Source organism: Xenopus tropicalis, chromosome 9 (genome assembly GCF_000004195.4).
Source record: "Xenopus tropicalis strain Nigerian chromosome 9, UCB_Xtro_10.0, whole genome shotgun sequence".
Taxonomy (NCBI): domain Eukaryota; kingdom Metazoa; phylum Chordata; class Amphibia; order Anura; family Pipidae; genus Xenopus; species Xenopus tropicalis.
Window position 1 is genome coordinate 42,395,466 of NC_030685.2, and position 24,559 is coordinate 42,420,024.

Here is a 24,559-nt window from a genome sequence, read left to right on the forward strand (position 1 = left end):
ATTTTAAGACCTACAGTTAGTATAGATTTCGGTATATGTAGTTTGTGTGTCTATAGCAAGATCTGTGCACGTATATAAGAGAAAAATGGAAGTGCTCACATTGTAGTAGAAGGCAAAGCCATTACTTCATCAAGAAAAAGATTGTGCAGACATCAACACATTTTGAACCTCAAGGACCCATCATCAGGATATGATTTTATATTATATATATATATATATATATATATATATATATATATATATATATATTCCTTAATGGACTGGTTGCCGAGGTACCAAGTGAGGAACTTCACGCACAAGCAATGGCTGTGGCAGCTATGTCTTGTGTGCAACAAGAGGGCAGTTTTTGAGCTGGAAAACTTGGGGGGCAGTGTAGGTGATCAACAGGCCTCTTCAGCAGAAGTGGTGCATTTATTAAGAAAGTTAGTGCTCAGATGTTTAACTTAGTGTTTATGTAAATACATCTGCCAGGGGTGTAAGCAAAATTACAGAACTCTATTTTGCTTCGGGGGTAATGCTTAATGTCTGTCCCTAGTAGTATATACTGAGTGTAGGAAACCTCGCACTACAGTGCTTTTGTTTGGGTGCACAGTATAAAAATGTACGAATAATGTATCGTGTTATAGACACAAGAGAGCGAAACTGGCACACCTATGTATTGGTTAAAAGTTAAATTTTATTAAACTTATTTAAAAAACTGGTTTAAAAAATCACATACAGGGAAAAAGGGAAGGAATTAAGATCAAAAATGACCCTATGCTTGTTAGATTAATAGTAACACTGCCGAGCCTATTTAGGCTTGAAACAGTTACAAATTCCACTGCCTGCAACAGGTTTTCATTATTATCGGGACCGAGACAAAGTAACAATTTTTGAGGGACACGGCTTTGCTACTATACAGGCTACTCTAAACCCGGACTTACATATGTTTCGCCACTAGGGGTCAGGATCTATGCACTGAATCCCCTGTTGACAGCTGCAACTGATACGTACTGCCGGGAAGAGTCTTTCTAGTGGGAGCGCATGAAAATTGATCTCTCAAATTATTAATCAGGTACAGCTAATATCAATTAGTACAAATTTCTCCTACTAAATGTGCTGGAAGTGAGTCTTGCTGAGAGTGATAAACAGGTCTTCCAAATCGGATTAAATAAAGAATTGTATTAGCCACCGATCGTGTTGATTGCATTAGGGGCAGATCTTTAACCCTTCCTCCCATCAAAGAGGTTTGCTATAATGGAAACAGAACGTCCCTCCTGGTTACCTAGCTATCTATAATCAGCCAGTTACACTCACATCTATAACCCGCCGATTTATATGTGTAAACTTTCATACATGTGTATCGGTGCCAGGAGTCTCCGCTCCTAGAGATACTATCTGCACATACCCTAACTGGGGTTGATTTGTTAAGCGGTGCTAGGTGTCTCTACTTATAAAGAGTATTATACACATTCACCCTCGCTGGGGTTAATTCTTGACTAATACTGACAACCCCAGAAACGGCATGTTTGACTATTAGTCCACTGTGTACCGAAGATAAAATTCTCCCCTCAAAAAAACCTCTTTACAAGACAACTGTTTACAAAGGACGGCACCCGTGTCTCCTCATCTCACAACATATCCCCCCAAAGCAGAGACACTCGCATAAAGGGAAGGGAATCAGTTCAACTTCGTATCAACAATTACGAGGAAACCCTGTTCATTTAGCGGAGGCGGATTAAACTATCGATCTCCCCACAACTTTACAATCTCTAGGGTTAAATACAAATCCGCATTACAACTTAGCAGTGCCGATTGCTGTTACGCCACCTTCAAACCACCCGGGTGATGTAAGGCAGAGATCCAACGCGTGCCTGTTTGCGAGCTGACGTTCAACACTAGAGGGTTAGCCAAACGTTTGGTGCTCTATCTCGCCCTAGCAACCATAGGTTGGTGCTTTCAATATTGCGTGTCCCTGGCTATTCTCGTGCTTACAACCTCAACAGTTTTACCTCAGCACGAGATTCTAACAGGTAAGCTGATACTCCGCATTCGAAAGTTGGCCACGTAATGATGCCTTATCTGTCCCTAGCAACCAAAAATTGGTGCTTTCAACATTAAGTGTCCCTAACTTCTCGCGTGCCTACAACCTCATCAGTTATACCTCGGCACGAGATTCTAACAAGCACAAGGTCAAAACGCCGACGCGCGTTTCGCATGAAGCTTTCTCAAGGCGGATTTTTGGTCATTTCCGTGGAGGTAGTTTTAAACCCCTTCCAGCCAATCAAATTCCTAGTGTCGTTTTTACCCAATCAGTTTCTATTCGTACCACCTCTTTTGATTCTTTCTATATTTTACCGATATTGCCTCTTTTCTATGCAAAAAAATTCTTTGTATTTCTTGTTATTGATGTTGCCGAAACCTATGACATCCAATAAACATTATTGGTTTTGTTATTAATCATTTTATTCATTTTTGTTCATTCTTATTCGTTTGTTGATTGATATTTATTTAGTATGTAAACACAGAATTTACTGTTGTTCTCCATAAAGCCAGAGTTATGGCAGCGTTATATTTATATGTGTGACCGTTCTTGAATACTGACAATTTGATAATAAAAATAAGGTTGAGTATTATTCATTTCTCTACTCTTCTTGGAGATTAAATTAATAACTTTCCTCAAGTTTGGTTATTTATTTCTACGGAAATTGGTGAGTTTACCTAAACATAATAATTGATTTAAATATATCTATAATGAAATTAAGTGAAAATAAATGCAAATGATTTAAGGTGAAATGCACTAAAAATCAAATTTGAGTTTCTAAGTGTAAAAAGTGACCAGTGAATAGTTAATTATAAGAGGGAATAATAATCCCAGATATGTCACAGATGAAATTGAAACAGTGATAAGAATAATAAAAATAGTAAATAACATATATAATGCGTGCAGTGCTGCAAGTGCAAAATTAAAATGTGAAATATCGTGTTCAGTGTGAATTCACCAGAGGAAAACATACAACATGGATAGATGTAATGAGTAGAGATAATTGTACATAAATAAGTAATACTCAAAAGTTAACCAAATTATTGTGTTCGTATGAATGTACCGAAATCAGTATTCTCATTTAGGCCTTCCGGAGATAGGGTATTTAAAAGGTAAATCCATTTACTTTCTTTTTTGAGAAGATGTTCCGTAATATTTCCCCCTCGTATGCCTAATGATGCATGTTCAATGGCCCAAAATTTGAGTTGATTGGGATTAGCTTTGTGGAACTTTAAAAAATGACTGGCTACTGTACTTAGAGTTTTATTGTTTATCCAATCCGTTTCTGCATTATTGATGGTACTGATATGTTTCTGTATTCTCTTGTTTAGGGGCTGGGTTGTCATCCCCACATATTTTTTGTTGCAGGGGCATTCTAGGCAATAAATTACGTTCGTGGTCTTACAATTTATGTAATCATTTATATAATGCACATATTCAAAACGATCTTTAAATTTGTTTTGAGTTTTTAATAAATTGCAGGAAATGCAATTCCCGCATTTGTATGTACCTTTAATAGGAGGTTGTCTTTTCTTATTCTGGAAGTGACTTCTAGTTAATTGGTCTCTCAAATTCTGACACCTTCTAAAACAGAAAGATACTTTTTCAGGTAGAATTTGTTTCAACGTTGGATCTTGGCGTGCAATAGGCCAAAAAGATTGAACAATTCTTTGTAAGTCCTGAGTGTGGGGTCCGAATGTAGTCACAAATCTTATTTGACGGTCATCATTTGTTTCTGTACACTTGGTTTTTAGTAATTGGTATCGATCTGTAGTAGCTGCCCTGTGGTATGCTTGTTTGAGTATTTTATTTGGATACCCCCTCCTCTTTAGTCTTTCTTTCAGTTGTTTTGCTCGTAGAGAGAAAGTTTCGGATGTCATACAATTTCGTCTAAGACGTAAAAATTCCCCAATTGGCAAGGACTTTTTAACTGTTTCCTTATGAAAACTTTTATAGTGCAAAATTGTGTTGGTAGCCGTCTCTTTTTTATACAGATCTGTAGTAATATTCAAATGTTCGTCTATTGCTATGGTGAGATCTAAAAACGCAACTGACTTTTGTGACACTGTTTTTGTTAATTTTATATTGAGAGAGTTCTTATTAATAATCTCAAAGAAGTCATCCAGTAAATTTAAAGGTCCTTCCCACAAAAGGAAGATATCGTCGATATAACGAATCCACAATGGAATATAACTTGTGAAGAAATTCAAATCATCAGAAAAAACATGATCATGTTCCCATTTACCTAGGAACAGGTTGGCGCATGTCGGGGCGCAGGCTGTGCCTATCGCTGTTCCCTGTATCTGTAGGTAGAAACTATTATTGAAAATGAAATAATTATGCTGTAAGATGAAATTCAGCAATTTTATTAAGAAATGCACCTTGTCTTGATCTATTGTACTGTCTGTGTCCAGAAAGTACTTTACCGCCTCTATCCCGTACTGGTGTCTAATTGAGGTGTATAATGATTCCACATCCAGGGTTACCAGCCATGTATCTTTAACTACATTAATTCCTTCCAATTTGGCCAAAGCTTCTGTGGTGTCTTTAACATATGACGGCAGAGTAGTTACAAATTTCCTTAGCTGTTGGTCTATAAATTTGCTAGCGTTCTCCGTCAAATTACCGTTCCCTGACACTATGGGTCGGCCGGGAGGTTTTTGCTATTTTTATGTATCTTAGGCAATAGGTAAAAAGTGGCGGTTCTAGGCGAATTCACCATTAAAAAGTTTTTATCTTGATTTGAGATTAACAGATCTTTATAGGCCTCTTCTATTATCCGATTATATTTATTCATATAGATATCACTAGGGTTAGAGTATAATCTCCTATATGTTTGTGAGTGTAATTGTCTTTTCGCTTCCAAGATATATAGTTCATTTGCCCAGATAACTATATTCCCTCCCTTGTCTGAAGGCTTAATCTTTTAATAGGAGTTTGTCTTTTCTTATTCTGGAAGTGACTTCTAGTTAATTGGTCTCTCAAATTCTGACACCTTCTAAAACAGAAAGATACTTTTTCAGGTAGAATTTGTTTCAACGTTGGATCTTGGCGTGCAATAGGCCAAAAAGATTGAACAATTCTTTGTAAGTCCTGAGTGTGGGGTCCGAATGTAGTCACAAATCTTATTTGACGGTCATCATTTGTTTCTGTACACTTGGTTTTTAGTAATTGGTATCGATCTGTAGTAGCTGCCCTGTGGTATGCTTGTTTGAGTATTTTATTTGGATACCCCCTCCTCTTTAGTCTTTCTTTCAGTTGTTTTGCTCGTAGAGAGAAAGTTTCGGATGTCATACAATTTCGTCTAAGACGTAAAAATTCCCCAATTGGCAAGGACTTTTTAACTGTTTCCTTATGAAAACTTTTATAGTGCAAAATTGTGTTGGTAGCCGTCTCTTTTTTATACAGATCTGTAGTAATATTCAAATGTTCGTCTATTGCTATGGTGAGATCTAAAAACGCAACTGACTTTTGTGACACTGTTTTTGTTAATTTTATATTGAGAGAGTTCTTATTAATAATCTCAAAGAAGTCATCCAGTAAATTTAAAGGTCCTTCCCACAAAAGGAAGATATCGTCGATATAACGAATCCACAATGGAATATAACTTGTGAAGAAATTCAAATCATCAGAAAAAACATGATCATGTTCCCATTTACCTAGGAACAGGTTGGCGCATGTCGGGGCGCAGGCTGTGCCTATCGCTGTTCCCTGTATCTGTAGGTAGAAACTATTATTGAAAATGAAATAATTATGCTGTAAGATGAAATTCAGCAATTTTATTAAGAAATGCACCTTGTCTTGATCTATTGTACTGTCTGTGTCCAGAAAGTACTTTACCGCCTCTATCCCGTACTGGTGTCTAATTGAGGTGTATAATGATTCCACATCCAGGGTTACCAGCCATGTATCTTTAACTACATTAATTCCTTCCAATTTGGCCAAAGCTTCTGTGGTGTCTTTAACATATGACGGCAGAGTAGTTACAAATTTCCTTAGCTGTTGGTCTATAAATTTGCTAGCGTTCTCCGTCAAATTACCGTTCCCTGACACTATGGGTCGGCCGGGAGGTTTTTGCTATTTTTATGTATCTTAGGCAATAGGTAAAAAGTGGCGGTTCTAGGCGAATTCACCATTAAAAAGTTTTTATCTTGATTTGAGATTAACAGATCTTTATAGGCCTCTTCTATTATCCGATTATATTTATTCATATAGATATCACTAGGGTTAGAGTATAATCTCCTATATGTTTGTGAGTGTAATTGTCTTTTCGCTTCCAAGATATATAGTTCATTTGCCCAGATAACTATATTCCCTCCCTTGTCTGAAGGCTTAATCTGTACATCCTCCCAGGATCTAATATCTCTTAGGGCTTCTCTCTCTAATTTAGTGAGATTATCTGGGTGGTATTTTAGCTTCAAGCTTGCCAAGGCCTCAGAGACCATATCCTTGAACACCAAGACGTGCTGACTGATGCCATAATTGGGAGTAAAATCTGATTTTTTCTTCAATTTTGTTACTTCCTCTGGGTGGGTACCTTGTGATGTTTCATTTTCCTGAAGCAGACTGTTCAGGATTAACAGTGTCTTATTTTCCTTATCTGATTGTAAATCATCATCCCGTTTATTAAAATGTTTTTTAAGTAGAATTTTTCGGCAAAACAGATTCAAATCTTTCTCTAATTCAAAGTGGTCGTGGCGAGGAGTGGGACAAAAAGAGAGGCCCTTAGTTAAAACAGATAGATGGTTGTCATTTAAAGAGTGTTTGGAAAGGTTTATGACTTGTAATGCCTTATTTTCTATGTCCTCCACTGGTACCTCCTGTGACTGGAACCATAGTTCCGTCTCTCTTGAGGTCTCAGTGCGTATCTTTCTCTGTCCCCTCCTGATTTTATATTTCGAGTGGGCGAAAACATTTGCCCTCCTCTGTTTCTTCTTATTTGAGATCTGTTTTGCCGATTGCTTTTTTCTAAAAAATTGCTTTTAGATCTCTCTCCTCTATTGGGCTGCATTATATATATATAAATATAACGCTGCCATAACTCTGGCTTTATGGAGAACAACAGTAAATTCTGTGTTTACATACTAAATAAATATCAATCAACAAACGAATAAGAATGAACAAAAATGAATAAAATGATTAATAACAAAACCAATAATGTTTATTGGATGTCATAGGTTTCGGCAACATCAATAACAAGAAATACAAAGAATTTTTTTGCATAAAGAAGAGGCAATATCGGTAAAATATAGAAAGAATCAAAAGAGGAGGTACGAATAGAAACTGATTGGGTAAAAACGACACTAGGAATTTGATTGGCTGGAAGGGGTTTAAAACTACCTCCACGGAAATGACCAAAAATCCGCCTTGAGAAAGCTTCATGCGAAACGCGCGTCAGCGTTTTGACCTTGTGCTTGTTAGAATCTCGTGCCGAGGTATAACTGATGAGGTTGTAGGCACGAGAGAAGTTAGGGACACTTAATGTTGAAAGCACCAATTTTTGGTTGCTAGGGACAGATAAGGCATCATTACGTGGCCAACTTTCGAATGCTATCAGCTTACCTGTTAGAATTTCGTGCTGAGGTAAAATCGTTGAGGTTGTAAGCACGAGAATAGCCAGGGACACGCAATATTGAAAGCACCAACCTATGGTTGCTAGGGCGAGATAGAGCACCAAACGTTTGGCTAACCCTCTAGTGTTGAACGTCAGCTCGCAAACAGGCACGCGTTGGATCTCTGCCTTACATCACCCGGGTGGTTTGAAGGTGGCGTAACAGCAATCGGCACTGCTAAGTTGTAATGCGAATTTGTATTTAACCCTAGAGATTGTAAAGTTGTGGGGAGATCGATAGTTTAATCCGCCTCCGCTAAATGAACAGGGTTTCCTCGTAATTGTTGATACAAAGTTGAACTGATTCCCTTCCCTTTATGCGAGTGTCTCTGCTTTGGGGGGATATGTTGTGAGGTGAGGAGACACGGGTGCCGTCCTTTGTAAACAGTTGTCTTGTAAAGAGGTTTTTTTGAGGGGAGAATTTTATCTCCGGTACACAGTGGACTAATAGTCAAACATGCCGTTTCTGGGGTTGTCAGTATTAGTCAAGAATTAACCCCAGCGAGGGTGAATGTGTATAATACTCTTTATAAGTAGAGACACAAATCAACCCCAGTTAGGGTATGTGCAGATAGTTTCTCTAGGAGCGGAGACTCCTGGCACCGATACACATGTATGAAAGTTTACACATATAAATCGGCGGGTTATAGATGTGAGTGTAACTGGCTGATTATAGATAGCTAGGTAACCAGGAGGGACGTTCTGTTTCCATTATAGCAAACCTCTTTGATGGGAGGAAGGGTTAAAGATCTGCCCCTAATGCAATCAACACGATCGGTGGCTAATACAATTCTTTATTTAATCCGATTTGGAAGACCTGTTTATCACTCTCAGCAAGACTCACTTCCAGCACATTTAGTAGGAGAAATTTGTACTAATTGATATTAGCTGTACCTGATTAATAATTTGAGAGATCAATTTTCATGCGCTCCCACTAGAAAGACTCTTCCCGGCAGTACGTATCAGTTGCAGCTGTCAACAGGGGATTCAGTGCATAGATCCTGACCCCTAGTGGCGAAACATATGTAAGTCCGGGTTTAGAGTAGCCTGTATAGTAGCAAAGCCGTGTCTCTCAAACTTTGTCTCGGTCCCGATAATAATGTAAACCTGTTGCAGGCAGTGGAATTTGTAACTGTTTCAAGCCTAAATAGGCTCGGCAGTGTTACTATTAATCTAACAAGCATAGGGTCATTTTTTATCTTAATTCCTTCCCTTTTTCCCTGTATGTGATTTTTTAAACCAGTTTTTTAAATAAGTTTAATAAAATTTAACTTTTAACCAATACATAGGTGTGCCAGTTTCGCTCTCTTGTGTCTATAACACGATACATTATTTGTCCCTAGTAGTAGACATGGATGGTCATCCTTGTCTGTAAGTTCTGTGGCAACTTTCACAACTTTCACTTATCAGGTAAGGTTATTTCATGTATTTTTTTTTTTCTTTTTAGGTGCAGATGTTTTTTGGTGGAGCAGAGAGGTCTAGGTTTGGGGAGCAAATTGGCAAGATAGAAAAAGGAGTAGATATTATCAGGATGATGTTTAGTCACAGGCTTAGTTTGGCATTGTTTATTTCCTTAACTGTTAGTGCAGGATGACTAGGGATAAGTTATTCATCTTTGGACAAACTAAAAGAAACTTTCTACAATCTCCTTCCTTGTGAAAACTCCACCTCTTCCTTAGTTTTTTCAGTTTGTCCTGCCTTGAAGGCAGCAACTTCTCTCCCCACAAAGATAATATAATGGACACAGTCTGATGAAGTTTTAAAGGAAGTGTCATGGATATACAGTATAGATAACTACAAAGTGGTGCGCTCCCTAGTTGAGCCCCCCCCCCCCGTGTGAGCTCCTAGGTTCAAGACCCATTTCAGCAGAGCAGGCTAGTAGCCTTGCTGTTGATTCAAGTGAGCCCTTGAGTCTGCTCCCCCCTGTGTGCTCCACCATGTTGAGCCCATGACTTTCAAGTAAATAGTTTCTGTGTGCTCCAGTATGTTGAGCCTCTGACTTGCAGAAGAGCCATTACCTATTCCCCACTGCATGCTCCTCTCTTTGTTGAGCCCATTTACTTATATAGAGGGATAAGGTGAGCTCCAGTCATCAACTAAGTTGAGCCCCATTTGCGATCCATTTTCTCGGATCCATGCGGTTTAAATAGACCCGCACATTCCTGATCAGCACACATGGGGATGTCACACCTGATTGACATCACTTACACGCTGACACATCTTCATACGCACATGCTCCGGACAGTGGCACTGCAGCAACAAGAAGTGCTCCACAGCACTAGACACAGGTGCCTACTCAGCACCACATCTTATTCACAGAGGCTACTCTAAAGGTTGCAGTGCTGAATCGGCCAAACCCTCATACAGCATTCATACAAAGCAGTCTTAACGAACTCAGTACTCATCTAACCAGGTAACTTCACCTGTTTTCTTTGCCTTTTCATAATGACCTCACAAGATGATGAGCTAATCTCCCTGATAGAGGAGAATGATATGCCTGACAAATCGCGCAAGGTAAAAAGTAAAAGTAAAAAACTGATTAAATCATTTGCTTCTAAGCCCACTTTCACTACAGGAAGTTACCTCTGCAGCTTCCACCAGCACTAATGTAATGACCACTACAGCAATAGTTCATGCTACTCAAGACCCACAAGTCACAAAGCCCCCTATGGCTACACATAGTACACTTCCCATGCCTACTCAAGGTCCACTGCAAGGATCTACTGATTTGACACAACTTAGGTTGTGGATTCAATCCACCATTCAGTCTTCAGTTCAGCAAGCAGTCTCTGCTCAAACAGCTTTAGAAACAATATAGAAATGCAAGCGTTCTCCATCTCCACAAGTACTAGAAGACTCAGATACACACTTATTGCACTCCACAGAAGCATATCACTCTTCTGATTCAGAATATAACACATCTTCAGATACTCATTCAGACAAAATCAGATGATTTTTCTAAGCATCCAGACAAGGTAAAGATTTAATTAAGCAATGTCTCGACCCTTGAGATTAAAGAGGAACAAGTAACCTTATCTAAGGCTAATAAGGTGTTGGGCAATACTAATAAAAAAATCCCGCTATTTCCCAGTTTGTAAAAACATTGCCAAAATTTTAGATGCTGAATGGCAGCAACCAGAAAAAGACCATTATTCCACAAAAATGTATCCTATTCACGACAACTACAAACACTGGGATAATATCCCCAAAGTAGACTCTCAAAGAACACTAAACTACCAGCAGAGGACACAGGATGTCTCAGCGACCCTATGGAAAAAAAGATAGACTTCCAGAATTCAGCAGCCATACTGAGACCAGCTACAGCTTCTGTCACAGAATGCCAAAACATCCAGATACTGGTGCTAGGAGTTGTTAAAACACCCACCGGATTCACCAGAACAGTTCACATCAGAGAGAGAGAAAATCAAATCAGCTTTACCATTTCTAGGCAAGGCAGCCTTAGATATCTTAAAACTTTAAGATAGTAGAGCACTATGGCTACTCCATAGGTCAGGTGACACAGTGTCGAAGAACAATTCAGTGAATCTCAATTTTCTGGTTCAGAACTAAAACAAATAATCTCAGACATGACAGGAGAAAAAGGAGCCTTCTTACCTCAAGGAAAACAACCCAGGAAAGACACGAACAGAAGGAATTACCACCTTCAGTCTTGGTCCTCCTACAAACAAGATTCAGGACTCTTGACCTATCCCATACAAACTATAAAACCAGTAGGGGGAAAGTTAAACAACTTTATTGTGGACTGGCAGAATTCCACATCAGACCCATGGGTACCAAACATCATTCAACACAGCTACAGCATTCCCTTTCCCAAAAAACCACTGGAACACAGATTTGTTCCACCCTCCATACCCACCGACACATCCAAACAGGCACTCATCACCATTACATAAGATCCCCTGGACAAGGAAGTTATCACACCAGTTCCTCTGGACTTCCAGTATCGTGGCTTTTACTCAGATCTATTCCTTGTCCTCAAAATAGACAGAGTATTTCGCCTAGTTCTAAACCTTCACCCACTAAACAAATTAGGAAAATACAAAAAATTCAAAATGGAGAGTCATAAAGAGCTTAAGGCCAGGAGTTTTCATGTCCAATATAGACATACAGGATGTCTGGTTGCACATTCCCATCCGTCTACCGCGCCACCATTTCCTAAGATTTGCCTTTAGCCACCAACATTTTTAATTCAGAGCACTTCCCTTTGGCCTGACCTCAGCACCGAGAGTCATGTGATGGCATATCTGGGCAATCTGTTAGTCACAGCAGAGACTGATGAAGAGGCCATACACAGCACTCAAGAATACCTCTTAACACTAAAACAACACGGCTGGCTTATAAACCACAAAAAAAGTCTACTTAAACTCAGTTTAAGCATGCAAATAAATGTCCAAGGAAAAGAAGTTACTGTTGCCCCACAAAAAAGCACTTTCAATACAAGAGGTGACCAGCCATATTATAACAACACCTCACGCTTCGGCACTCAAACTCCTCAGCCTCCTAGGACTCATGGCGACATGCATAGAAGCCTCACCCTGCGCAAGATTCTACTTTTGGCCCCTACAGGAAAAAATCCTCCACAGCTGGAACAAAAAAAGATAAACTGAAACAACACACAAGGCAAAGCCTTTTCTGGTGGACACATCTACTAAATCTGATGCAAGGCAGAAATTGGGATCTTCCCGTGCAAAAAGTAATCACCACCAATGCCAGCAGGCTCAGCTGGGGAGCCACATGGCCACCAGAAGTCTGCCAGGGCAGATGGTTCCAAAAAGAGCTGAAATTGCACATCAACGCCCTGGAACTCAGGGCAGTGTATTATGCACTAATTCACGGGCAAAAAAAAATTCACAAACAAACATGTAACAATTCAATCCGACAACAGCACAGCTCTTGGTCTTCTTACAGTCTGATCTTTTTTTTTTTTTTTTTTTCAGAAAACCCACATTTAGCCACAAACTCTAGCCTTGGACATAATATCACCCAAACCTAATTTAGTCAGAATATTAATGAATTTATATAACCCTGCAAATATGCAGCCCAAAGATCAATATTCTGAGTATATGTGTTCTTTATAAAACCACCCATGTCTGTACATTTAGCTTCCAACACCCTCTATGGACTATATGCTAAATATGAGCCTTTGTTTAGCATCTCTAGACAGATATGTATAGCAACATTAATATATTTGCACTTTCTCTGGGCCATTCTCTGGATTTTTTTTTTTTTACATTAAAAAGCAAAAACATGTATACAGAAAGACACTGAATAAAACAAAACACTGAATAATAATAAGGTGGATGTTACTTAGTTAAAAGTAGACGTTCAAGTCCTGAAACTTTGTAAATGATGTCCTGTTTGTATGTTAATGAGTTCTTTTCATTGCATTTCCATCTTCCCACTTAATACTCTTGCACTGATTTAGACACTGACAAACATCAGAACAGTTCATTCATTTTTTTTTTCTTTAAAAATCCCATTGACCTATTACATTTGTGGGAGAAAATTAGTTATAGAAGAAGCCTGAAGAATATATTTTGACATCAAACAGTATCCAGCCCATTTGCACTGACTGCTTCCAGTCAAAAAACTTCTGTGGTGTCAACATCCAACACCTCTCTTTCTATGTCATGCAAATTCCTTCACACCCCCAATTGGAAACTTTAGGTCTCATCCATCAATGTTCTACTATCATTAAAAAAGTTTGAAAAGGTCAAGTTCATTTCCTGCTTAAGTGTGAGATGAAAAAAACATGACCAAAAAAAAAAAAAAATTCAGATACATTAATCCTTCTGCTTGAAGATCTTTTCCTGGAAGATATAACTTAGAGAAAAATATTAATTCATATATTCTACATAAATTACATTGTCTCGAGATAAATGAAAGGAAAGTGCATTTGAACATTTAATGGCGTGTATGGGTTTCGAATTCTATTAAAGTTCCTCCCCCATGGTCTTTAACACCAGAATGTGTAAGAGGGACACGCCTTAATTTGGAAAGTTCTGCCTCCAGTACACAAACTTGTTGTTTTAAAAGATCCCTCTCAGCCCTGATCTTATCATATTCAAATTTAAGTTTTTCATGTTCACTTTTTAGTTGGGAGAAGGGTATCCAAGTTCTAGATTTGCAATCATTTTGATTGTTTTGTCTATTCTGCCATCTAGATTCATATTTTCCTTTCTGGCTGTCTGAATTGTAGAATATTTTCCCTCGCTGAGGCCCTTTAAAATCAACACGCTCCTTTCTCTGCTGTCCCTCTACCATAAAGATTCTAGCTGTATCGACTACAAGATTTTCCTCTCTATTCCTTTTTTTCCACAAATTATCTGCCCTCAACGGAATGTCTTTTAGATCAGCAGGGTCAGGAGTGATAGATAATATTCCTTTCCTGACATCCTCGTCCAAAGCTTCTAGTAACATAACCCTATGAATTAAACCACCATGTTCAAATCCTGGATTACCATTTACTACTTGCTCCATTACTGTGGCTATCCTATCACATAATTCATACGGACATTCCTGCTTCATTTGCTTTAGCTTACCGGACAAAGACACATTTGATTTGATACCATACAATGCTCTAAGTATTTCCTTTAACACATCCCTTGTCCTGCGCTGCTGTCCACAGTTCTGTACAATCCTAACTCATAAACCATTTCCAACAACTCTCTGCAACACTCTATCTACATCCTCAGGATTCAAGTTATACGTCTCTCTGACCCTTTGCAACTCACAGAACCACTTCATGAATCTGTTGATATCATATCTTGGTACCTGCCCAATCTCTCTAACTATTGCATCCATCTCTTGAGGCTTTAATTGTTTTGAGATGAGCTGCACCTCCCCAGTATTGTCAGTGTTTAATACAGTTGTAGTGACAATAGGAGCTGCTGGGAAACTACATCTAATTCATTCCAAGGATACAGTTGTTTATGTCCTTTAATTTCTGTGTTAAATTTGGAAATATTGTTCTCACAAGATTGGTCAGAAGTATTCCCAACCTTATCAAAAGCAATATTTATTATCCTCCAGCTCCTTTTCTACATCCTGTATTTTTACTGACAATTCGTCATTTACACCGGTTAAGTGGTCACATAGATTGGCCTTCTCAAGCAATGCCTCCCCAGTTGTTATGGCATGTAACCTTAACTCAGAGATCTTTTCATTTGACACTCTCAGCAAAGAGATATCAGTCTCCTTTTGTTTAATCATTTTTTCCATTTTTAAACAGCAGGAGACCAATCCCTGTATGATAAGTCCTTTATGTTTTGCTTCCTTAGTTTTCTTATCAAAAACACGGTCAGCTATAAAATGTTTCATTAAATCCCATGAATTTTTACATTCTTGAGGGATTTCATATGGTCCTCCATGATTTTTAATATAATTAACCAACCAGGTGCTGACCATTTCTCCCTTAGTGCTATTATTATATTTATTAAATATAAAAAAAAAACAATATTCTTACCAACCCTTTTAGGTTCACAGTCACAGATTTCCAGACCACAGTCCTAGGGTTCCATACTTCCTTCCAGGGCTTCACTGCAGACTCTTGGGTCACAAATCTTCCACGCTTCTTCTGGTCACTTGTCACGGCACCAAAATGTTGCGATTTTAAATCAATCCGGGTCACGGCACCAAAATGTTGTGAACGTGTAGATGTAGTATATTATTACAAATATACTGGAGATTCCAATATTTACCACAACCAGGTAAAAGGAAACAACCACGGTTCTTTTCCAGAGATGAAGCTAATTTATTTCGATTATCCAGCCCAGAGACAGCAAATGATACAGAGTTCCTTTAAATATGCCCACAGGATCTGTTCTATAGGGATTAGCCTTCAGGACTTCTCCCTAACCTAACTCATACAAAATCAGCAATCCAGCTTCCTGGTTATACTGTTTCTATCCCATTGACCAAAATGGGGAATGGTTCTGATTGGCTCACAACAAGTTTAAGCGTGTATCTTGATCTCATTGTTTTAGTTGAACCAACTATAGATGTTTCTTTACCAATAACAACTGTATAAACAATTCCACTTTGAAATGCAAAAGACCCTCCAGACGGCTTCCTGTGATATCTTGGTGTTGATCACCCCCCTATAATAAATTCCAAGGTAACTACCAGAAAGCATTCCCAACTTAAGCAACTTAATTAACATCTGACTGCCTTAGGGCTCTGGCACACGGGGAGATTAGTCGCCCGCGACAAATCTCCCTGTTTGCGGGCGACTAATCTCCCCGAATTGGCATCCCACCGGCGACAATGTAAGTCGTCGGTGGGATGGCACACGCTGCGCAGGCGATTTTGGCAAATCGCTGAAGTTGCCTCGCGAGGCATTTTCGCCGATTTGCCGAAATCGCGCCGCCGCGTATGCCATCCCACCGGCGACTTACATTGTCGGCGGTGGGATGGCAACTGATGGCAACTCGGGGAGATTAGTCGCCCGCGAACAGGGAGATTTGTCGCGGGCGACTAATCTCCCCATGTGCCAGAGCCCTTACTGTTTAAATCTATACATATATCTTGTGCATATGTACATTCATACAATTAAATGATACTAATCACTTGCCGGTATGTATGCATAGTCCCCAAACATATTACTACACTGATCCGTCAAGGAAGGAACAGGGTTGCTCTATCAGTGATATGTTACCCATACTTACCTGGAGGCTGTATTAGCATAACCCATACCTGAATAATAATATATATTGGATATTACCTTAGCCTCCAACACAAAGAGCTGCTAAAATGTATTATAGAAGGTATATTACCCAGTATGAGAACCACTGAAAGGTTTTAACATACACATTCAGTTTAGTTGGTATATTAGCCAGCATGGGAACTACTGAAGCATTATGACCTCCACATTCAGTTTAGTTGTTCCAATAAACCAGCGCAGGGACACTCTAAAAGAGCCAAGTGCAATATAGCCCTAAAAAAAAGAAAAAGAAATGGCTGTTGACTTGACCTGGAAACCTTCCTGGCAGCTCTTGTAAAACAACATGAGAATCAGGAGGCACAACAGTTGCATCTCTCCCATTTAATGGCTTGACAAGATGCCCTACAAGTTTCTCAAAAGGGTGACCATACTTCTCCACCAAATGTCCCTCATCCTCAAGTGGCTCCTTCTGTCATCACTTTTATGTATGTATGTATATCTTTATTTATAAAGCGCTACTTATGTACGAAGCGCTGTACAGTAGAGTACATTAATACAAACAGGGTGTTAATAAGATAATAATCACTTTAACAGCTCATGCTATGGAGCAGTCTACTTAAATCTGGGAACTAGCACTTATATTGTAGTGTCGCCCACTGTGACCTACAGCACTTATACTTGCCTATTTGTGTCTGTAAGTTACCCTCCAATATAGATTGTAAGCTCTACAGGGCAGGGACCTCCATCCTCTTATGTCTTTGATTCTTAACTTGTTGCAACTGTATTTACCTTGTATTTATTTGTATTTATTGTTATACTTTGTATTTATCTTTTATTATCTTAATAACCCCGTTTGTATTAATGTATTCTACTGTACAGCGCTGCATACATAAATAGCACTTTATAAATACAGTGGCTTGCAAAAGTATTTGGCCCCCTTGAACTTTTCCACATTTTGTCACATTACAGTCACAAGCATGAATCAATTTTATTGGAATTCCACGAGAAAGACCAATACAAAGTGGTGTACATGTGCGAAATGGAACGAAAATCATACATGATTCCAAACATTTTTTACAAATAAATAACTGCAAAGTGGGGTGTGCGTAATTATTCAGCCCCCTGAGTCAATACTTTGTAGAACCACCTTTTGCTGCAATTACAGCTGCCAGTCTTTTAGGGTATGTCTCTACCAGCTTTCCACATCTACAGACTGAAATCCTTGCCCATTCTTCTTTGCAAAACAGCTCCAGTTCAGTCAGATTAGAGGGACAGCGTTTGTGAACAGCAGTTTTCAGATCTTGCCACAGATTCTCGATTGGATTTAGATCTGGACTTTGACTGGGCCATTCTAACACATGGATATGTTTTGTTTTAAACCATTCCATTGTTACCCTGGCTTTATGTTTAGGGTCGTTTTCCTGCTGGAAGGTGAACCTCTGCCCCAGTCTCAAGTCTTTTGCAGACTCCAAGAGGCTTTCTTTCAAGATTGCCCTGTATTTGGCTCCATCCTCTTCCCATCAACTTTGACCAGCTTCCCTGTCCCTGCTGAAGAGAAGCACCCCCAGAGCATGATGCTGCCACCACCATATTTGACAGTGGGGATGGTGTGTTCAGAGTGATGTGCAGTGTTAGTTTTCCGCCACACATAGCATTTTGGCCAAAAAGTTCCATTTTGGTCTCATCTGACCAGAGCACCTTCTTCCACATGTTTGCTGTGTCCCCCACATGGCTTGTGGCAAACTGCAAACGGGACTTCTTATGGTTTACCGTTAACAATGGCTTTCTTCTTGCCACTCTTCCATAAAGGCCAACTTTGTGCTGTGCACGACAGATTCCCCCACCTGAATTGTAGATCTCAGCTGCATTTCTTATCAGCGCTCTCCTTGTTCGGCCTGTGAGTTTAGGTGGACGGCCTTGTCTTGGTAGGTTTACAGTTGTGCCATACTCCTTCCATTTCTGAATGATCGATGAACAGTGCTCCGTGGGATGTTCAAGGCTTTGGAAATCTTTTTGTAGCCTAAGCCTGCTTTAAATTTCTCAATAACTTTATCCCTGACCTGTCTGGTGTGTTCTTTGGACTTCATGGTGTTGTTGCTCCCAATATTCTCTTAGACAACCTCTGAGGCCGTAACAGGGCAGCTGTATTTGTACTGACATTGGATTACACACAGGTGCACTCTATTTAGTCATTAGCACTCATCAGGCAATGTCTATGGGCAACTGACTGCACTCAGACCAAAGGGGGCTGAATAATTACGCACACCCCATTTTGCAGTTATTTATTTGTAAAAAAATGTTTGGAATCATGTATGATTTTTGTTCCACTTCTCAGGTGTACACCACTTTGTATTGGTCTTTCACGTGGAATTCCAATAAAATTGATTCATGTTTGTGGCTGTAATGTGACAAAATGTGGAAAAGTTCAAGGGGGCCGAATACTTTTGCAAGCCACTGTAAAGATATACATACATACAAATCTACCACCTAGTACTACTACTGTTATGTGTTACTTGGAAGGGTTAAACTTGATGGATTCTGGTCTTTTTGCAGCCCTATGTAACTTAAGCTGCCTGTTTAGCTCACCTGATTTACAGGTTCTCGCCTATTATGTTAAGGTAAGGTGGTGCTGGCAAGTCTGACAGACCATGTGGAACGTCAGTGATATTATTATTATTAATATGTATGATATGCACTTAAACTTATTAGTGTAATCTAAAAATTTTGTAGGATAGTGTTAATATGCAGGAGCATGCCCACTGGGCAAAGCCACAGTTCACATTCCAGTGTGTATGCTGACAGTAGCCAATCACTGCCATAGAACCTGGGAGCGAAAGTTACATGGCCGAACCTGACTTGTACAGGGCACAGTCTATCTGTGGGCAGTGGGGGTGATGTACCATGAAAGTAGCAGTTTAAAATGTATGTTGATGGGTTAAGTTTCCCTTTAAGGAGTTCTCATAAGAGAACTGAGCAATGTAGCAACTTTTCTATTTGAGTTTATATGGCCTTTATATTAAAATGCTGAATGTGAAATCAGTGTTACTGAGCCACAAGTAGCAAATTAACTTTATTTAATATCTTCATGTTAAATGTAAAGATAGCTATGATTAGCCCATATTATGTTATCGGAAACTCATATAAATAATTATTTCCATTTATTTTTCTAGATTTCAGAGAATACAATGACGGCAGAATGGATTTAAAATTTTTTAGTACAGACACCATCTTCTGTTTGACGGAGCAGCTGAATGGCACTATTAGTGCCACTGACAGTGCCAATACAGTATGTATAATTATTGTGTAAAAATACATATTTTGACTCTAAACATGGGATGTTGCAAAAAACCACAGTAAGTCAATAAATGTTATTTACACTAGACCATTAGTTCTTTAAAAGCATCTACACATGCACACAAAGTGCAAAAATTATTATAAATAAGTCAGAAGGGACTTCTGGTGGGCGGGCCCTTGGAATGAAAGCCATTTTAGAGAGCTCTCTGACTTTTGGCTGAAAAACTTAAGTTTGGCATTGGCAAAATCTATCAGGGATAAGATTGCAGGCAAGCAGCACACTTCAACATGGCTCCCTACACTGAAAACCCAGAGTCCAGCACACAAGAAGTGCACACCAGACCTCAGCCTTATCTCAGTCACCCATGGTGAGTCAAACAAACAAAGTGGAACACCTAAGAGGAACAGTACTGTTAAATCGCCACACGATTTCTACTGTGTGGGAACTGTTAGGCTGGTGTCACCAACTCAAATGGTGCACACAGAAAACTTACACTTAAGGCACATCTTAAGGAGGGAGAATTAGACACCCCCAAGCTGCAGAATACATACCTTCTTATATATTATTGAACATAACTGCTACTGCAGAAAAATCTGCCAATTACTCCTACTTAGGCGCAACAACTTAAGCATTCCCTTACCTTGGTAACGTGGTAAAGCAACTCCAACTGTGCCTTTGTGACTGCTCAGTATTCAAATATACAGATCACGCCACAGCCCAAACCTGCCCCACAAGGTAAAAAGGTAGGATACCCCAGCTGGCCGAGCATAGTCCCCCTGGGCAAACATCAACCAGCAAGGCAGGGCTCATCTGACACTACAACCTAGAGCTCTGGACTAAAAACACCTCTTGGATTAGTTCAGGAATCAATATACACAGATTTACTATATGCCTAACTCTGGGTCTTAAACGATTTCTATGGAAAATTACTTATCTATACCTGTGAGTTCAAAAATGGGGAAATCTAAAAACAGGTCAGCCAAGTTAGACCATTTACTAGACTCACCATTACCTCAAGAATCCAGAGATTCTATGGATTTAGAGCCTAGATCTACTGCCCTTGCTGCAACAGACCATACCATGTTGGCTGACAGCAGAAGCCCCAGTGGGCCCTGCACCCCCAGTCTGACCCTGCTAAGAGCTATCGCCCATAACCCTGTATTTCTACACTTGCTTAAAAAGCCATCCAACCCCTTCTTAAAGCTATCTAATGTATCGGCCAGTACGACTGATTCAGGGAGAGAATCCCACAACCTCACAGCTCTCACAGTAAAAAATTATTTCCAAATATTTAGACAGAACCTCCTTTCTTATAATTGGAATGGGTGCCCTTGTGTTAGTTGAAAGGACCTACTGGTAAATAAAGCATTAGAGAGATTATAATATGAAACCCTTACATATTTATATATAGTTATGATATCACCCCTTAAGCACCTCTTCTCCAGTGTATACAACCCCAACTTGGCCAGTTGACTTTTCATGCCCTTTACCAACTTAGTTGCCCTTCTCTGAACCCTCTCTAACTCAATAATGGCCCGTTTGAGCACTGGAGACCAAAACTGCATGGCAAATTCTAGATGGGGCCTTACCAGTGCTCTATAAAGTGGAAGAGTAACCCTCTCCTCCAGCAAATCTATGCCCCTTTTAATACAGCTCAAAACCTTGTTGCCTTTGCAACTGCTGTCTGGCTTTGCTTGCTACAGCAAGAAATCATCCAAGTCCCTCTTAAAAGCATTGACAGAATCTGCCATCACAACATCACTTGCAAGGGCATGCCACAACCTCACTACCTGTGCTGTATTGCATCAGCTATGCGTGGTCCTGCTCTGTCCTGCTCACTGTCTAAAGTAAGATTGACAGGCAGATAACCCTTCTTCAAAACACCACACTGTGTAAGTTGTTAACTTGTTTAATGAGTATTTGAAGATGAAAGGGTAAAACTGAAATACATACAAATGAAAGGGTATAAGTGTCTCTGCTGGTGAAACAATATGCATACATATACATTACACAGATGTAATAAATCTGCTATCAAACAGAAACAAACCTCCCTCTCTAAGATGCAGGAGCTGAGTATATTAAGCAAGTAAAGCTGTATACACTCACCAACAATGCTGCATAGGGCCTGTTTAGCATGGAGAAAACTGAAAGCACGTGAGATAAACTGCACAGGCTGGAAACACCTACTTCCTGTGACCTGGAGTTATGACATCAGGGGTCAATAGCTAACTTTATTAAACAAATAACTAACACCAGGAAATATCTACAGGTGTCCAGTAGATGGAGCTGGAGGACTGCTCATACCTATAATCAAATGAAAAGACATATATCTGTCCTGACAGCACACTCTTGCCAGACTAATTTAGTTGCCTTTTATGAGGAGGTGAGTAGGAACCTTGATGCTGGAATGGCAGTTGATGTCATCTACTTGGACTTTGCTAAAGCGTTTGATACAGTACCTCACAGAAGGTTAATGATCAAATTAAGGAATATTGGCCTAGAACATAATATTTGTAATTGGATAGAGAACTGGCTGAAGGATAGAGTACAAAGAGTGGTTGTAAATGGAACATTTTCTAATTGGACCAGTGTGGTTAGTGGAGTACCGCAGGGGTCAGTCCTTGGGCCTTTGCTGTTTAACTTGTTTATTAATGACCTGGAGGTGGGCATAGACAGTATTGTTTCTATTTTTGCTGATGACACTAAATTGTGCAAAACTATAAGTTCCATGCAGGATGCTGCCGCTTTGCAGAGCGATTTGACAAAATTAGATAACTGGGCAGCAAACTGGAAAATGAGGTTCAATGTTGATAAGTGCAAAGTTATGCACTTTGGTAGAAATAATATAAACGCAAACTATCTACTGAATGGTAGTGTGTTGGGGGTTTCCTTAATGGAGAAGGATCTAGGGGTTTTTGTTGATAACAAGTTGTCTAATTCCAGGCAGTGTCATTCTGTGGCTACTAAAGCAAATAAAGTGCTGTCTTGTATAAAAAAGGGCATTGACTCAAGGGATGAGAACATAATTTTGCCCCTTTATAGGTCCCTGGTAAGGCCTCACCTTGAGTATGCAGTGCAGTTTTGGGCTCCAGTCCTTAAGAAGGATATTAATGAGCTGGAGAGAGTGCAGAGACGTGCAACTAAACTGGTTAAGGGGATGGAAGATTTAAACTATGAGGTTAGACTGTCGAGGTTGGGGTTGTTTTCTCTGGAAAAGAGGCGCTTGCGAGGGGACATGATTACTCTGTACAAGTACATTAGAGGGGATTATAGGCAGTTGGGGGATGTTCTTTTTTCCCATAAAAACAATCAACGCACCAGAGGTCACCCCTTTAGATTAGAGGAACGGAGCTTCCATTTGAAGCAGCGTAGGTGGTTTTTCACGGTGAGGGCAGTGAGGTTATGGAATGCCCTTCCTAGTGATGTGGTAATGGCAGATTCTGTTAATGCCTTTAAGAGGGGCCTGGATGAGTTCTTGATCAATCAGAATATCCAAGGCTATTGTGATACTAATATCTACAGTTAGTACTAGTGGTTGTATTTATAGTTTATGTATGTGAGTATAGATTGGTAGGTGTGGGTTAGGTGTGCTGGGTTTACTTGGATGGGTTGAACTTGATGGACACAGGTCTTTTTTCAACCCTATGTAACTATGTAACTACTATGTAACACTCCCCGCCTGGTGTCTGTAAGATCACCACAATGATTCTAGTCCAATCAGGGAGCAGGGTCTTCAGACTGAAGAAGAAGGATGAGCTCTGTCACTGGTCTGAAGAATAATGTAGAACTCCCATCTCTGGCAATCTTTATTTCCACTTTGCGAACTTTGCCATCTTTATCAGGGAAAGTCTTTGTTACACGACCCATAGGCCATTCATTCCTCTTGGTTTGTTGATCTTTCAGAAGGACGAGATCTCCTGTGTTGATGTTAGGTCTATCTGATTGCCATTTCCTTCTTACCTGCAGGGTAGATAGATACTGTTTGCGCCACCGGTCCCAGAAGACCTTGGCTAGGCTTTGAACCTGTCTCCATTGTCTTTTATAGAGATCTTTACCATCAAAGTTCCCAGAAGGTACGGGATAAGATGCAAACTTCTGAGTCAACAGTGTAGCTGGAGTAAGTATTTGTGGGTCCTCGGGATCTGTTGAGACTGGGGTCAGAGGCCTTGAGTTCACTATTGCAGTCACTTCTGCCATTAAAGTAATGAGAACCTCATGCAAGAGTTTTGAAGGTAACTGTAGAAGCATGGAGTCTAATATTCTTCTTGCAACTCCTATCATTCTTTCCCACACACCTCCCATGTAGGAGGCATGAGGGGGATTAAAGATCCAACACACCTCTTGTTTGGAAAGGAAACTTTCTAACTCTTCATAGTTAAGGTTGGAAGAGATTCCAAGTTCACTGCATGCTCCAACAAAATTGGTACCCCGATCAGATCTGATAGTTTTGACTTGACCACGTATAGCAAAAAACCTTCTGAAAGAATTTATAAAGCTTGAAGTGTCCATGGATTCTATCACTTCAATATGAATGGCTCTGATATTTAGACAAGTAAAAAGAACTGCCTCGTGTACGTCTTGAGCAGACTGTCCATGGCCCAAACACATCAAGACCAATGTGGGTGGATCTGTTCTCAGTCTATCAGGTGGCAAATCTGCCATTTTTTGTGTTTCACAAGTACTTCTGAGCTTCTTGCATATGACACATTTAAAGATGAGACTACTCACACATCTCCTTCCTCCTGTTATCCAATATCCTGCTGAATGGATGGCTCCTTCTGTAATGTGCGCCCTTGGTGTTGTGACTGGATGTGATAGTGACGAGCAATGAGGGTAGCTATGTAGTGATGACCAGGCACAATAATTGGATTTCTCTCTTCTGGTCCTAGGTCTGCATTTCTCAAGCGACCACCTACTCTCAGTAGTCCATTTTCATCTATGAAAGGG

General features: G+C 39.7%; 1 protein-coding gene across 1 annotated transcript in view; it reads left to right on the forward strand.

The window, feature by feature from the left end:
* Positions 1 to 24,559, forward strand: part of card11 (caspase recruitment domain family member 11) — a 719,724-nt gene that overhangs the window by 238,913 nt on the left and 456,252 nt on the right. The window contains exon 11 of the mRNA XM_031893621.1: positions 19,488 to 19,603. Within this exon, the coding sequence (XP_031749481.1) occupies positions 19,488 to 19,603 (116 nt within the window). The remainder of the gene's footprint in view (positions 1 to 19,487; positions 19,604 to 24,559) is intronic.